Source organism: Choloepus didactylus, chromosome 2 (assembly GCF_015220235.1).
Source record: "Choloepus didactylus isolate mChoDid1 chromosome 2, mChoDid1.pri, whole genome shotgun sequence".
In the NCBI taxonomy this organism is placed as follows: Eukaryota; Metazoa; Chordata; class Mammalia; order Pilosa; family Megalonychidae; genus Choloepus; species Choloepus didactylus.
In genome coordinates this window covers 167227942-167243678 of record NC_051308.1, presented here as the reverse complement: position 1 = coordinate 167243678, position 15737 = coordinate 167227942, and the positions used below count along the sequence as shown (strand labels likewise).

The 15737-nt window shown below is 36.8% G+C and overlaps 1 protein-coding gene across 4 annotated transcripts in view; it reads left to right on the top strand.

Annotated features, from left to right (window-relative positions):
• The window catches only part of ST6GALNAC5 (ST6 N-acetylgalactosaminide alpha-2,6-sialyltransferase 5), a 212906-nt gene that overhangs the window by 185961 nt on the left and 11208 nt on the right, over positions 1-15737 (top strand). The window contains exons 5-6 of one of the 4 annotated variants that reach the window (XM_037826887.1): positions 2321-2415; positions 8131-8232. In XM_037826887.1, the coding sequence (XP_037682815.1) occupies positions 2321-2415; positions 8131-8222 (187 nt within the window). In that variant the 3' untranslated portion in view covers positions 8223-8232. Of the gene's footprint in view, positions 1-2320; positions 4868-8101; positions 8233-15737 lie in introns of those variants that run through there. The other 3 variants (XM_037826888.1, XM_037826890.1, XM_037826886.1) reach the window with 3 other exon arrangements.

Genomic DNA, 15737 nt, shown 5'->3' with positions numbered 1-15737 from the left:
TATTTAAATGATGTATGACAAAAATAAATCTCTCTTCCTGGAAGAACTTTAACCTCAAAGGAGAGACAGCTCAAAGATTTATTGTTGTCAGAGCCACAAACTTGACATTCCTCGTGATAAAACACTTCGATCCCTGCCCCCAGTAAAGTTGCTTCTCCAGAAGCCATTTGTATATTGATCTCCTCTGAAGAAAACAAATAGTTGTCTAACAGAAGGAGCATCCTTGGGAAACCAAGTTACTGTACTTAGAGTAGAGACCAAGTGACCAGAGGGAGAAGCTCCCAGTCATTCGGGTGCTAAAGGGTGGTTAACAGGAAGCTGGCCTGCCTGGGCCATTTTTCTTCTCAGTCACTGTGAAAAGGTTGGTTGGTGAATATAGCTCAAGGCAGGAAGCTTTGACTAGTGGAAAGTTTTGAGCAATCTTATCATTTAGACTTCAAAGACAGGAGAGGTGAGTGGACCAGCCTAGAATGGAGACCAGTCTCTGAAACCAGGGTTCTTTGGGGTTAAATCTTTTAGTAACAAAGCCCCCCACCCCACCCCCACACACCACCTTGAAGAAGTTTGAGGATGAGATGGATATAGAGGCAGAACAATGTTGGAACTGCCAGGCTCCACAGTAGGAAGTGAGGGTTTAGAATTTCTGCATTTAGAGACCCTAGATTTTGAGACTAGTACATAATCTATCTAGAGCAACAAGAGAAAGGTGGTGGCATCCTGCTTGTTGTCTTCTTTTTCCTTCCATAGGATCAAAGTAGGATCATCAATTTTTCATACTTAGAGGAGAAGTTGTTTTTAGAGGGTTGCTATTAAGCTGCTAACTCCATATAAGTTTCTCTCAACACCAGCAATCCAAAAATTATGTATTGAACACTAGTGTAGGAATAAAACAAAATCCCCCCTTTATGAACAACAAACAGGTAAACAACAATAGCAATTTCAGAGAGTGATTGATGCCATAAAGAACGTAAGAGTAAACTGGAGAGAAAGGAGTAGGCATCAGGTAGGTCCTACCTGAGGAGGTGACATTTGAGTGGATCCCCAAATTGTGAAAAGGAGGAAGCCATGAGGAGGATGTCATGGGGGGAGAGTTTTCTAGGCAGGTGACTGTCCTCAAGTGCAAAGTTCCCAAGGTAGGAATGAACGTGGCAGAGCTGAGGACCAGAAAGGCCAGTGTGACAAGCATGCAGTGCACAAGGCTGGGGTTAGAAGACAGAGGTGTCAATCGTGCAACACCCTGGAGACCAAGCTCTTAGAATAGCAGGGAGCCTCTGAGGGTTTGGGGTTGTGGGAGGGCAGCAGGGAAGAGGAAGATCTGTTTCATATTTTACAAATAATTCTGAAGCTGCTTCTGATAAATAAAAGGACTGTGGTCAAGAGTAGAAACAAGAGCTATAGTTGAGTCTTAGTGATATGTAGTTTCAAAACCTGGGAAGCCTGAATGCTCACTTTTAATCTCTTTGTTTGATATTTATGGTTACTGTACTTATTTAATAACCCCAAAACCTCTTCACTTGCTGTGCCGGTTTGAATGTATTATGTCTCCCAGAAAAAGCCACATTCTTTGATGCAATCTTGTGGGGCAGACATATTAGTGGGGATTAAGTTGGAACGTTTGGATTAGGTTGTTTGCATGGAAATGAGCTCCACCCAACTGTGGTGATGACTCTAATTGGATAATTTCCATGGAGGTGTTATCCCACCCGATCAGGGTGGGTCTAAATTAAATCACTGGAGCCATATAAATGAACTGGAAAACAGTAGGAACTCAGTGCAGCTGAGGGTGACATTTTGAAGAGGAGCTACCAAGAGGGACGCTTTGAAGAAAGCACAGGAGCTGCAGATGAGAGAAAGTTTGAAGACAGCTGTTGAAAGCAGACTTTTGCTCTGGAGAAGCTAAGAGAGGACAAACGCCCCAAGAGCAACTAAGAGTGAACATTTTTGAGGAGCTGAAGCCTAGAGAGGAACATCCTGTGAGAAAGCCTTTTTGAAACCAGAACTTGGAGCAGACGCCAGCCACATGCCTTCCCAGCTAACGCCATTGGCCATCTTCCAGTGAAGGTACCGGATTGCTGATGTGTTACCTTGGACACTTTATGGCCTTAAGACTCTGTGTAACCAAATGAACCACCTTTATAAAAGCCAATCCATCTCTGGTGTTTTGCATTTTAGCTGCATTAGCAAACTAGAACACTTGCTTATTTTTTAAATATTAGAAAAGCTATTTCCTGAAATCATTTAATTAGAAAATACGATTTGTGCTTATTTAACATCTTTTTTTTTTCTTGCTTTAATCAGCTATCTCCTTTTCTTCCTGTAGGGATCCCAATCACCCTTCAGTACCTTATCACTATTATGAACCTTTTGGGCCTGATGAATGTACAATGTACCTCTCACACGAGCGAGGACGGAAAGGTAGTCATCACCGCTTTATCACAGAGAAACGAGTCTTTAAGAACTGGGCGCGGACATTCAATATTCACTTTTTTCAACCAGACTGGAAACCAGAATCACTTACTGTAAATCATCCTGAGAATAAACCAGTGTTTTGAGGAATGAACATGCCAGACCGAAGTCCTAAGTCCCAGTGCATCAGACACCACTGCACTGAACTTCCTGAGCCACCAGATAGGAAAGGGGAACAAAACTTGTAGCAGGAAACAGCATCACTCCTCAAGAAGTACCATGGACAGATGCCCACCAGGCATGACTACAAAGCAGTGCAGTTGGTATTTAAGAAAAATTTCCAGAACTAGTATGTTCTAATGAGTGTCGTCCCTTTCAGAGGGGTTACCTTAGAGCTGAACACTCATTTTAATGATGCTGCCATGGCTAAAAACATTTTGGATTTCTTTAAGTATTGCCTTCAAAACCAAAACATGAGCAACTCAACCATATTAGTTGCATTCCGTTATAGAAATACCACATCAAAAGACATTTTTATAATCAAGTTGTATCCTCTAACCTGATCTATAACCATTGTCATCTGTTGGACTCTGTATGTGTGATTTGTAAAAAGCAGCCTGAAAGTATGGACATAATTTCTGAAGAGCACATCTCCACTGACTTGCATAAAACAAATGTCCAATATTTATTTATTGAGAGTTTTTTAGTGCACTCTAGGCCAGTATTTTTATAGATTATGTGGTAATTTATCCTTTCTAACTTTTTGATCCAAATGATAGCTGAGAAAGGCCTAGAATTGGGTTGGTGAGTTATTGTGATCACAGTGCTCATCGTTAGCATGCAGTTGGTATTTGGCTTGGAAATGTTTGTTGCATTTTTTGAATACCTGGGCTTCAGGAATTGCTCTTTCGTAGCAAGAATAGCTCTGGTATTTTCCAATGTGCAGAAATGCTCCAAAATGACAACATTTAAAACAAAAAACTGTGTATTTAAAAAAAAAAGATTCTAACAAACTCTTAAATTCTACTCCAAATCTAAAATTCTATGAGCCTTTCATTGACCCATTTGAGAACTTTACACTTGGAATGCTAGGCTCCAATATTAGCAGGCTGTTATTCTTTGTGGCCTTTTATATTCCTATTCCCCTACTGACTGTCTTCCCTCTTGTGGTTAGAAACATACTTCCTTCCCGGCCCATTGGCTAAATTCTACCCATGCTTCTCTGGTGCTTCTTGCACCCCTGTCTGCCCCCCCCCCAAAAAAAGACACTTCCATGGTATTCCTGTCTATAAGGGCAAGGACATGTCCTTCTGTAAGGAGAAGAGAATTCAAGGAGGTTCCATATCATAGTACTCACTTATCCAATGAACTGTTCAGACTCCCTCACTGCAAATCTTCATAGATTTTTATTCACCATCATTCCCTGATCTGGAAGAGTTTGAAGGCCTTATTTTATTCAGAGCCAAGATCAATTAGTATTAAAGATTTTCACTTATACAAGTAATATTGTTCAAAAATAGTCTTTTAAAAAATATGCCAGTGTTTTCTTTACACATGGCTTAGGAGGCATTAGTATCTCTAATGCCAAATTTGGAGGCACCAGCAAATTTTATGTATGAAACTGACATTGTTTTATAGAACATGACCTAGCCTGTGATTAAAAAAGATTTCTCACATTACCACTTCTTTCCCCTTTCCTTAATTAGTAATATGATTCCATTCCCTTGGACTAACTGCAGGAAAAAAAGTACTATTAATTATATGGATTACTGTTATTGAGATGCAAACACAGTACAGATATTTACATAGCAAAACAAAGTTGATATTATTATTATGTGGCTTAAGCTATTAAAAGCCAGTAACATTTAAATGTCTGTCTAAAACACAGTGGAATGTGATCTTTAAATTTCCTCATAATTACTTTGTTATACTTTTTTTTAATTAGAGAAGTTCTAGGTTTACAGAAAAATCATGCAGAAAATACAGAGTTCCCGTATACCCACCCCCCATTATTAACAGCTTGCATTAGTATGGAATATTTATTACAATTGATGGAAGAATATTATTATAATTGTACTATTAACTATAGTCTATTGTTTACATTAGGGTTCACTGTGTTGTACAGTCTTAGATATTTGTTTTATATTCTAGTAACATTATGTACAACCTATGATTTCCCCTTTTAGCCCCATTCAACTATGTAATTCAACATTGTTAAATATATTCACAATGTTGCGCTATTATCACCATCATCCATTACCCAAACTCTTCCATCACCTCAAATAGAAATTCTGTACAATTTGAGCATTAACCCCCACTTCTTTACACCCACCCCAGCCTCTGCTAACCTATATTCTAGTTTCTGACTTAGTGAATTTGCTTGTTCTAATTATTTGATATCAGTGAGCTCATACAATACTTGTCCTTTTGTATTTGGCTTATTTTACTCAACATATTGTCCTCAAGATGCATCCATGTTGTTGCATGTATCAGGACTTCATTCTTTTCCACAGCTGAATAATACTCCACTGTATGTATATAGCCATTTTGTTTATCCATTCATCGATAGATGGATACTTGGGTTGCTTCCATCTCTTGGTAATTGTGAATAATGCTGCTATGGACAGTGTGCAAATATCTGGTCAAGTCTCTGCTTTAAATTTTGGGGGGTATACCTTGAAGTGGGGTTGTAGGGTCATTTTATTCCAACATAATTTCTTCTGCAGCATGGACTCTGAACAAACAATGCTTTATGAACTTAAGAAAAAGTGTATGAATTTTATCCAATTCACTTAGAAATCAACTTTACCATCACCTGAAGAGATTATGTTGTTCACATATAAGTGTCTCCTTAAATAAGTATCTACATTTATGAAAATTTGGAAAGATATAATTGAGACATCAAAGATATTACCTAATCTAGTAATATCTCAAATGTCTGTGTATCTTTAGGTTTTATATTTTTAAAAAAAAGAAGACCATCATGATAGCTCCATCTTTTTAATAAATTTTCGCTCTCAAACACTCAAAAGATTAAAAAGCAATCAAATTCTGAAATTGCGAGCTTCACTGGGGAATGTTTTAAATCTACATAGTTAAGTAAGTATATAGTTAATATATATATATATATACATATATATGTATATATATACAGTGTAAATAAGCATAAGAAATTATAACTGGGCAGTGTTTTTCTTACAACATTTTAAAAAATGCCTAGAATTCTGATAGATTGTTCTGAGGGACCTAGCTGTGGGTAATTGAATTCTTGTCATGCCACTTTCAATTCATGACTGTCAGTCTCAACAGCACTCAATACCATTAAACATAATCTTCAATACAAAAGGTAACTATAGAACCATGTTTACAGACCTCAGTGATTTCAATATCCAATTGTGTCCGAAGCTTAAGTCATACTCGTTATGTTACATACCTTTTCTTCTCTCTGCAACTGTGCCATCAGCCTCTTCCCAGCTTTTAAGACCACTGTAATACAATGCCACAGCTGGCCGATCCATGGCTTCTGTTATTTCAATGCAAGAACATTTGGCAGAGATCATTACAACAGATAGCCATTATGAGCAAAGATACAGGAATTCGCAAACAAAATCAATCACTTCAAATGGCCCATAAAAAGGGGAATCTCACATTTAATATTCCACAGTAAATATTCACCCAAGAAAACGTACATTAAAAGAACATTAAGAGGTAAATATCCAGGGTTCTGTGTGGGGACCTAGCTGTATGATTTCCATTATGGTTAATGGGTGTTTGGCAGCTAAGTCCCTGTGCTTCACTAACCCTGGTATGTACTCCTAAGGGCTTGACATAAAACTGAGCAATTCCGGAAATTTCAAGGTCCTAAGATTTCAGAGTCAGACCTTTTCTTCAAAAAAATAAATGAAAGCAAACCACAAATCACTATGCCTAAAGGAGAAATGTGTATTGTCTCTTGGGATTCTTAGGTTACAACCAGATTTGTGTATCACATTCCAAACGACCCCTCTCAAGGCAGATTATTTTATGAAGTCTTTCTATTACTGATCTATTTGAATTAACACCTCATTTCAAGATTAAAAACTCCCCTCAAAAATTAAAATTATTGGCTTACAAGCTAAGTGAATGCTGGGTAAAAGTGGAAAGAAGTTGAAACCCTTTTACAATTAAGACAGTGCTAATAAAACTTATATGTAAATATTTAATACCTGCCCAAATATTTGCCCTTGTGTAGTAGTGACATTCTTTCATCTATATACCCTGGATTACACTGGGGTATTGATTCAAATGGTTAAATAGACCTGCTCTGGGAGAATGATCTATGTTCCTATTCTTTTTTCTCTGTAGTGTTAAGTGATGATGTTAAAACTCCTACATACATGATACCCATTCATTTCTTTACTTCACTGCTTCTCACATGAACCTCATTTCGTCTCTTTGCCATCATCCTCTCCTGATTTTCTTCTTTTGTCTACAGTGTGCTCTTAAATCCCCAGACTTTTGGGACTGTTCAGGTCTTCCCTGTAGGATTTTATACTAGAGAACTATCTGGGAAACAGATTTGGAGTAGGTACTGCCTAAGCAATGACCATGGTAGGTGGGAGGAGTACATCTGGACAAGGGACTTCAGAAGTACTACCCGGTGTTCCCTGGCATGGGGAGTTGCGGTGGGAGTGATTTCTACGATGTGGGATTTTCTGATGCTATAACCTGGACAAACTGGGGCAGTGGATCACGCTGTCAGAAGGCCACCTAAAAGAGAATTTTAATACTAAGGCCTTGGTGGGGAAAGAGTAAATCATTTACCTAGGTTCTAGCACATGCCAGAAGATACTCTGCAATGGGAAAAGGGGAGAGACCTAAGGCTTAAAAATGAGCTATTCTAGTTCACCCACCTCCACCTACTCAGGGTATTGAGCCACCATAGAAATGCAAAAAAAAAAAAAAAAAAAACAAGGCTAAAGTCCTGTTTGTTTCTACTTAGTGCCCTAATATTTTATGCTACCTAGGATTGTCCTTTGTCTTTTTATGTATATGTCCTATTAGACTAATTAGATTGTAAGCTCCTTGAAGGCAGGGACTGTTTCTCCTTTGTCTTGGTAGCCCTGTGCCTAGTACAGTGCCTTGCATACAATAGGCACTCAATAAATGTCTGTTGTAAAATCAATACTTTCAATAAGTAATTTTATATAAATATATTCTTCCATTTAACAAGTACAGGGGGCAGAATAGGTGATGAAATAGTTAAATTATAAGGTGGAGAACCAAGGAAAGAATTATAGGGTCCATTGTTAAACTTACATCTTTCATCAACAAAGCTGACTGGGATTGGGGTGGGATAACGTTGCTGAATTCATTGTTTGCTAATACTAGATGTACTGAGCACACAGGCAAGTAAAGTTCAGCAAGCTTTGAGTTCTTGCTGTTAGCAAGGCACACTTAGCACAAATTAAATTTAATATTGATAAATGCTATATATCATTTGCAGAAAGGTGGAAAGGCAGCTTTGGCTCTGACTTCTGTGGCAGAACTGAAAAAAGGAGTCAAGAATGAAATGAGTTATATTCCGCCTTAAACTCAACAGCTTCCTAAAGTTTGTGGGAATCCACTTACGGTTACTAAGATTCTATAAAAATTAAGGATACATTTATCTTTAAAAAAACAAATAAACAAAAAATGACCTTATGTTTCCATGAAGCAGATCCAAAATATTTTCATCTCTATCAGAATGTAAGGGGAAAAGGTGTCCTCAGGCAGAGCATTCCAGAATCTCAACTCACCACCTAGAAGTCCTGGTATCCAGTTTTCTCCAGCATTAAGTCAATAAAGGTGAGTCGGCTGCTAATGGGTCCCTTCACAGGGTCCCTAATTGTTACCTTACTGAACATGTGGACATTCTGGATTTCCCTTTTATCATTGCCTACTCTTCCACATACTTCATTTCATATTTTTCAAGCACAGGATAAGGACTAGAAGACACTACCTTAAACTAAGAGTGGCTATGTGTCAATGGATAGGAGTATAGATTATTCCACATTTTCAAAATTTTTGTTATAATCATAAAATGTTATCTTATCAAATATTAAGAAAGACATTTGTAATCCCATTTTAAACAGAATCCCAACAGGGTATATGCCATATCTAACTATTTATCTTAAAGTCTTTGTTCACTGGATGAAGCATCTCAAAGGTTAGTATCTTTAGTTCTTAACTATGTGACTAGTTCTTCAAGTTCCAAACTAAATATAAGAAATCCAGCAGATTAAATCAAAACAATTATATTTCATTTACTGACTACCTCCTGGGTGCTTTGCACAGTGTCATTGGCTTTACATATGTACATATATTACTCCATGCTAATCTTAACTGATTTTGCAAATAAACAAACTAAGAGAGGTTGTGTAACTGGCCCCTCAGTTGATGAAGGTAAAAGCATATACAGGCTCGTCTTGCACCAGGCACTCTTCTAAGGCCTTTACGTACATAAATGTATTTAAGCCTCACAATAGCACTAAAAGTGAGGTCATTTTATGGCTCCCCTTTTACAGACGCAAAAACTGAGGCTCAGGGCACTTCAGTAACTTAACCAAAGTCATACAGCTAGTAAGGGAAAGACAGGTTAGAAGTCAGAGGGTCTGTCTCTGGAGTCTGTCCTCAATCACCATGTACTGCCTGCACAAATTTACTCCTATGGGTAATGTAATTTCTATTAGAATATTCATCATGTAACATACCAAATAGTATGGGCAAATATGCAAATTATGAAGCAAATGTAAGAATTAGAACATTATCACAACCCTTGAAGTTACTTTAAGCTTCTCCATCTTTCCTTCTTTGTCCCTCAGTATCTACTCTCTGGGATTTTCTGTTCACCATTCCCTTGCTTCTTAAATAGTTTTTTTACAATCAGATATATTTATAAATAAAATATTGTTTAGTTTTGAATACTTGTGAACATTGCAAAATGTTATAACACTGTTTATGATCCTTTGCAGCTTGATTTCTTCCAAGATTATCCCTTTGCTTTGCATGTAACTCGAGTTGCTTTTCACTGTTGTATAACGCCATTGTGTGTACCATAATTTATTTTTATTCATTCTCCTCTTAGTGAGTGTTTGGTTAGTTTTCTGTTTGTTGAGAATATGTACAATGATTTTATGAACATTCTTGGTAAGTACTTCTAGTATATATTTGCAAGAATTTTCTAGATTATATACCTGGGAATAAAATTTCTGGACTATAGAGTTAAACTTGTTCATATGTCCACAATATTGCCAAATTGTTCACCATATTAGTTGGACACTTTATACCTTAGAAATAGTTATCCATGTCCTTGCTAACACTTCATATTTTCAGACTCTAAATTTTTGCCAATCTGGTAGACGTAAATTGTATCTCATTATGGTCTTAACTTGTATTTGCCTCATTAATTATGAGGTTAAGCACTTTTTCCTATGTTTATTTCCCTTTAGTGTATTTTAGCTACAAAATGACTATTTGTGTCATTTCCCACTTTTCTATGGGGTTACTTTTCTTTTTTTCACTTAAGGACTTCTGATATATTTTAGATGATTTTTTGGTGGTGGTTATACGTCTTCTTCCAATTTGTGACTTGTTTTTCTCTCTTGTTCCTGCTAGTGAACAGAAGCTTCTGATTTTAATGTAGTCAACTTTTAAATAATTTCTTAAAAGATTAGAGCTTCTTATATCTTCAAAAATCCTCTCCTATTTCTGATCATTAAGTGTTTTTCTTTCCTAGTTTTATTCTAAAAATGTATACTTTGCTTTAGCATGGTATCTTTGTTACAACTGATGAAAGAATATCAAAATATTACTGTTAACTATAGTCCATAGTTTACATTAGGTGCATTTTTCCCATATATCACCCAGTTATTAACACCTTGTAATAGTATTGTACATTTGTCATAATTTATGAAAGAATATTCTTATGCTTATTCTATTAACCACAGTTCATCATCCATTATAGGGTTAACTGTGTTGTACCGGCCCATGTTTTATCTTCTAACTTTCCTTCTAGTAACAAACATGAACCAAAACTTCCCCTTTCAACCACATTAACAAACATAATTCAGTCAAAAGTAATGTGCTACCATCACCACTATCCATTTCTAAACATTTCCAATCAACCTAGATAGAAATTCTGCACAAATTAAGCATCAGCTCTCCATTCTCAACCCCAGTTCTATACCCTGGTAACCTATATTATAGATTCTAACTCTATAAGTTTGCTTTTTATAATTAGTTCATATCAGTGAGATCATACACTATTTGTACTCTTGTGTCTGGCTTATTTCATTCAACATAATATCCTCAAGGTTCATCCATGATGTCACATGCTTCAGGACTTCATTCTTTCTTACAACTGAATAATATTTTGTCATATGTATATACAATGTTTTGTTTTCCCATTCATCAGTTCATGGACGCTTGGGTTGCTTCCATCTTTGGGAAATTTGAAAAATGCTGCTATGAAAATCAGCATGCAAATGTCTGTTCAAGTCCCTGCTTTCAGTTCTTAGTAACGGGATTGCTGGATCATATGGCAATTCTATACTTAGTTTCCTGAGAAACCACCACGCTGTCTTCCACAGCACTGAGCCATTTTAAATTCCCACCAGCAGTGAATGAGTTCCTATTTCTCTACATTCTCTCCAACACTGTTAGTTTTTAAATAGAGTCCATTGTAGTAGATGTGAAATGATATCTCATTGTGGTTTTGATTTGCATTTCCCTAATAGCTAGTGATTTTGAGCATCTTATGTGCTTTTTAGCCATTTGTGTTCCTCTTTGGAAAAATCTTTATTCAAGTCTTTTGTCCGTTTTAAAATTAGATTGTCTTTTTATTGTTGAGTTGTAGGATTTCTTTATATATTCTAGATATTAAACCTTATCAGATATATGGTTTCCAAATATTTTCTCCCATTGAGTAGATTGCCTTTTCATTTGCTTGACAAAGTCCTTTGAAGCACAAAAGTTTTTAATTCTGAGATGGATCCATTTATTTTTTCCTTTCACTGCTTGTACTTTGGGTGTACAGTCTAAGAAACCATTGCCTATCACAAGATCTAGAAGTTGCTTCCTCACATTTTCTCCCAGGGGTTTTATGGTTCTGGTTCTTATATATAGGTTTTTGATCCATTTTGAGTTAATTTTTGTGTAAAGCATGAGATAGCAGTCCTCTTTCCTTCTTTTGCACAATGATATCCAGTTCTCCCAGCACCATTTGTTGAAGAGACTATCTGTCCCAGTTGAGGGGAATCAGCAGTCTTGTCAAATATCAATTGGCCATAGATGTGAGGGTCTGTTTGTGAACTCTCAATTCAATTCTATTGGCCAATATATCTATCTTTATGCCAGTACCATGCTGTAGCTTTGTAATATGCTTTAAATTCAGGAAGTGTGAGTCCTCCAACTTTGCTCTTTTCAAGATGTTTTTGACTATTCGGGACCCCATACTCTTCCAAATAAACTTGATAACTGACTTTTCCATTTCTGCAAAGTAGGCTGTTGGAATTTTGATGGGGATTGCGTTGAAGCTATGAATCAATTTGGGTAGAATTGACATCTTAATGATATTTAGTCTTCCAGTCCATGGACACAGAATATTTGTTCATTTATTTAGGTCTTCTTTGATTTATTTTAGCAATACTTTGTAGTTTTCTGTGTACCAGTCCATTACATCCTTGGTTAAATTTTTTCCTAGATATTTGATTCTTTTAGTTGCTATTGTAAATGGATTTTTTTCCCTTGATTTCCTCTGCAGATTGTGCATTACTAGTAAAAACACTACTGATTTTGCATGCTGATCTTGCATCCTGCCATTCTGTTGAACTCATTTATTAGCTTAATGAGCTTTATTGTGGATTTTTTGGGACTTTCTATATATAGGATCATGTTATCTGCAAATAGTGAGTTTTACTTCTTCCTTTTCAATTTGGATGCCTTTTATTTCTTTTTCTTGCCTAACTCCTCTAGCTAGAAATTCTAGCACAATGTTGAATAATGGTGGTGTCAGTGGGCATCCTTATCTTGTTCTACATCTTAGAGGGAAAGCTTCCAGTCTTTCACCACTGAGTATGATGTTAGCTGTGGATTTTTCACATATAACCTTTATCGTGTTGAGGATGTTTCCTTCTATTCCTATCTTTCTAAGTGTTTTTATCAGGAAAGGATGCTGGATTTTGTCAAATGCCTTTTCTGTGTCAAACAAGAGGACTGTGTGGTTTTTCCCCTTCGATGTGTTAAATGTGGTATATACATTAATTGATTTTCTTGGGTTGAACTCCAAGTCACCCATGCAGCATACCTGGGATAAAACCCACTAGATCATGGTGTATGATTCCTTTAATGTGCTGTTGCATTCAATTTGCAGGTATTTGAGTGGAGTGGGTGGTGGGGGGTGGAATTTTTGCACCTATATTCATTAGAGAAATTGGTCTGTAATTTTCTTTTCTTGTAGTGTCTTTATCTGGCTTTGATATTAGGGTGATCTTGGCTTCATAGAATGAGTTAGGTAGTGTTCTTTCCTCTTCAATTTTTTGGAAGAGTTTGAGGAGGAATGATATTAATTCTTCTTGTAATGATTGGTAGCATTCACTTGTGAATCGGGCTTTTCTTTGCTGGGAGGTTTTTTTTTTTAATTCAAAATTTTTTTAAAATTTTTTAAAAAATTTATTTTGAAATAAATTCAAACTTATAGGAACAGTTGCAAAAACAGTACAAAACCCATACACAGAACTCCATCATACCCCGACCCCGCTCCTCCGATACCCTGATCCACCAACTTTAACATCCTGTCACACCACCATTTCTTTCTTTCCCTCCCTATCATCCATCATCTGTTGCTCTGTGTTCTGAACATATGAGAGCAAGCTGCACACATCCTTGAACAAACAATATAATTCACATATACAATTCCCATGAGCCAGAACATTCTTTTATGCAATCCCATTAAGTGCAGCTAAGAAGTTCAAGAAATTCAACATTGATACAAAGCTTACATTCTATATTTCCTTTTTTATTTTTTTCTTATGTCCCAACTGTGTCCCTTTGAGCCTCCTCTCTCCATCCTCAGATCCCATCCAGGATCATCCTTGGCATTTAATTGTCATTGCCTATTTAGACTGTCTTTTTCTTTTTTTTTTTTTCAATTGTGGAAACATATATACAGCCTAAACCTTCCCATGCCAACCCCTCCCTAGCATTCCATTAGTGGGATTGATCACATTTAGAATGTTGTAATGCTACCACCTTCCCACCATCCATTACTAGAAATTTCCCTTCACCCCAAACAGCAACCCTACACTCATTTCTTAACTCCCCATTGTCCCTTACCCCACTTCTCAAAACCCATACTCTACTTTTCTTCTCTATGGTCATATTCTCTGATAATTTCTTCGTGTTTACCATGGGGTTTAAATTTAACATCTTAAATCTATAACAATCTTGTTTTTCTTTGATACCAACTTAACTTCAATAGGACATGTAAACTATGTTCTTATACCTCTCCATTCCCCCACCTTTATGTAGTTCTTGTCAAAAATTACACATTTTACACTGAGTCCAAAACCACTGATTTGTCATTACAGTTTATGTATTTTATATCCTGTAGGAAGTAAATAGTGGAGTTACAAATCAAAAATTATTGACTTCTACTTGTATTTCATTGTGGTCAGAGAATGTGCTTTGAGTATATTCAATTTTTTTTTTTTTAATTTATTGAGGATTGTTTTATGTCCCAGCATATGGTCTATTCTGGAGAAAGATCCATGATCACTAGAGAAGAATGTGTGTCCTGGTGATTTGGGATGTAATGTTCTATATATGTCTGTTAAATTTTTCTGTATCTCTCTCTCCTTTCTTTTTTCTCTGTCAGTAGGGCTCCCTTTAGTATCTGAAGTAGAGCAGGTCTTTTATTAGCAAAATCTCTCAGCATTTGTTTGTCTGTGAAAAATTTAAGCTCTCCCTCAAATTTGAAGGAGAGTTTTGCTGGATAAAGTATTCTTGGTTGGAAATTTTTCTCTCTCAGAATTTTAAATACATCATGCCACTGCCTTCTCGCCCCCATGGTGGCCGCTGAGTAGTCACTACTTAGTCTTATGTTGTTTCCTTTGTATATGGTGAATTGCTTTTCTCTTGCTGCTTTCAGAACTTGCTCCTTCTCTTCAGTATTTGAGAGTCTGATCAGAATATGTCTTGGAGTGGGTTTATTTGGATTTATTCTATTTGGAGTTCACTGGGCATTTATGCTTTGTGTATTTATATTGTGTAGAAGGTTTGGGAAGTTTTCCCCAACAATTTCTTTGAATACTCTTTCTAGACCTTTACCCTTCTCTTCCCCTTCTCGGACACCAATGAGTCTTAAATTTGGACGTTTTATTTTATCTATCGTATCCCTGAGATCCATTTCAATTTTTTTGATTTTTTTCCCCATTCTTTCTTTTGTTCTTTCATTTTCCATTCTGTGGTCATCAAGGACACTGAATTGTTGTTCAACTTCCTCTATTCTTGTATTATGAGTATCCAGAGTCTTTTTAATTTCGCCAACAGTTTCTTTTATTTCCGTAAGATCTTCTATTTTTTTTATTTCTTCTTGCAGTTTCTTCTTTATGCTCTTCTAGGGTCTTCTTTATGTCCTTTATATCCTGTGCCATGCTCTTCTTCATGTCCTTTATGTCCTGTGCCATGCTCTCATTTGATTTTAGGTCTTTGATTAATTGCACCAAGTACTGAGTCTCTTCTGATCTTTTGATTTGGGTATTTGGGTTTGGTATCTTCTGGTTTTATCATATGCTTTAAGATTTTCTGTTGTTTTTGGCCTCTTGATTTGCTTTATTTGATAGGGTTCTTTCTGGATATAAAAAATACCGATCTCTAATTTGTCAGATTTACAGCTTGGTGGCATATACTTTCTCTCACTAGCCAGCAGATGGTGTCTGCAAGTCACCTATTCCCCTCAAGTCAGTTCTCCCCAACTTTGTCTTTGTGGTGTGTGGGGATCTGATTCTTGTGGGGTTCAATTGATGCACTAAGTTTGGGTGTGTTGTTGGTGCTGTCCGCCCTGAATGTGGGGTGTGTGTCTGGGCGGTTAGGGAGGAAGGGCAGCTTTAATAATCAAACCTCCCAGGTGTTCCCAGAGATTTAAGGCTGTTGCAAGAACCTAAGGCTTCATTTCTGTCTTGCCACAGATTGTCTCTGCCGCTGACCCACAAGTCCTTGGTATTGGCATAGGGTCCCTGGGATTTCCGAGTGGGTCCCCCTTCCCAGCTGTGCTCTTCCAGGACCGCTGCTGAGGGAAGGCTGTGCCACGTCAC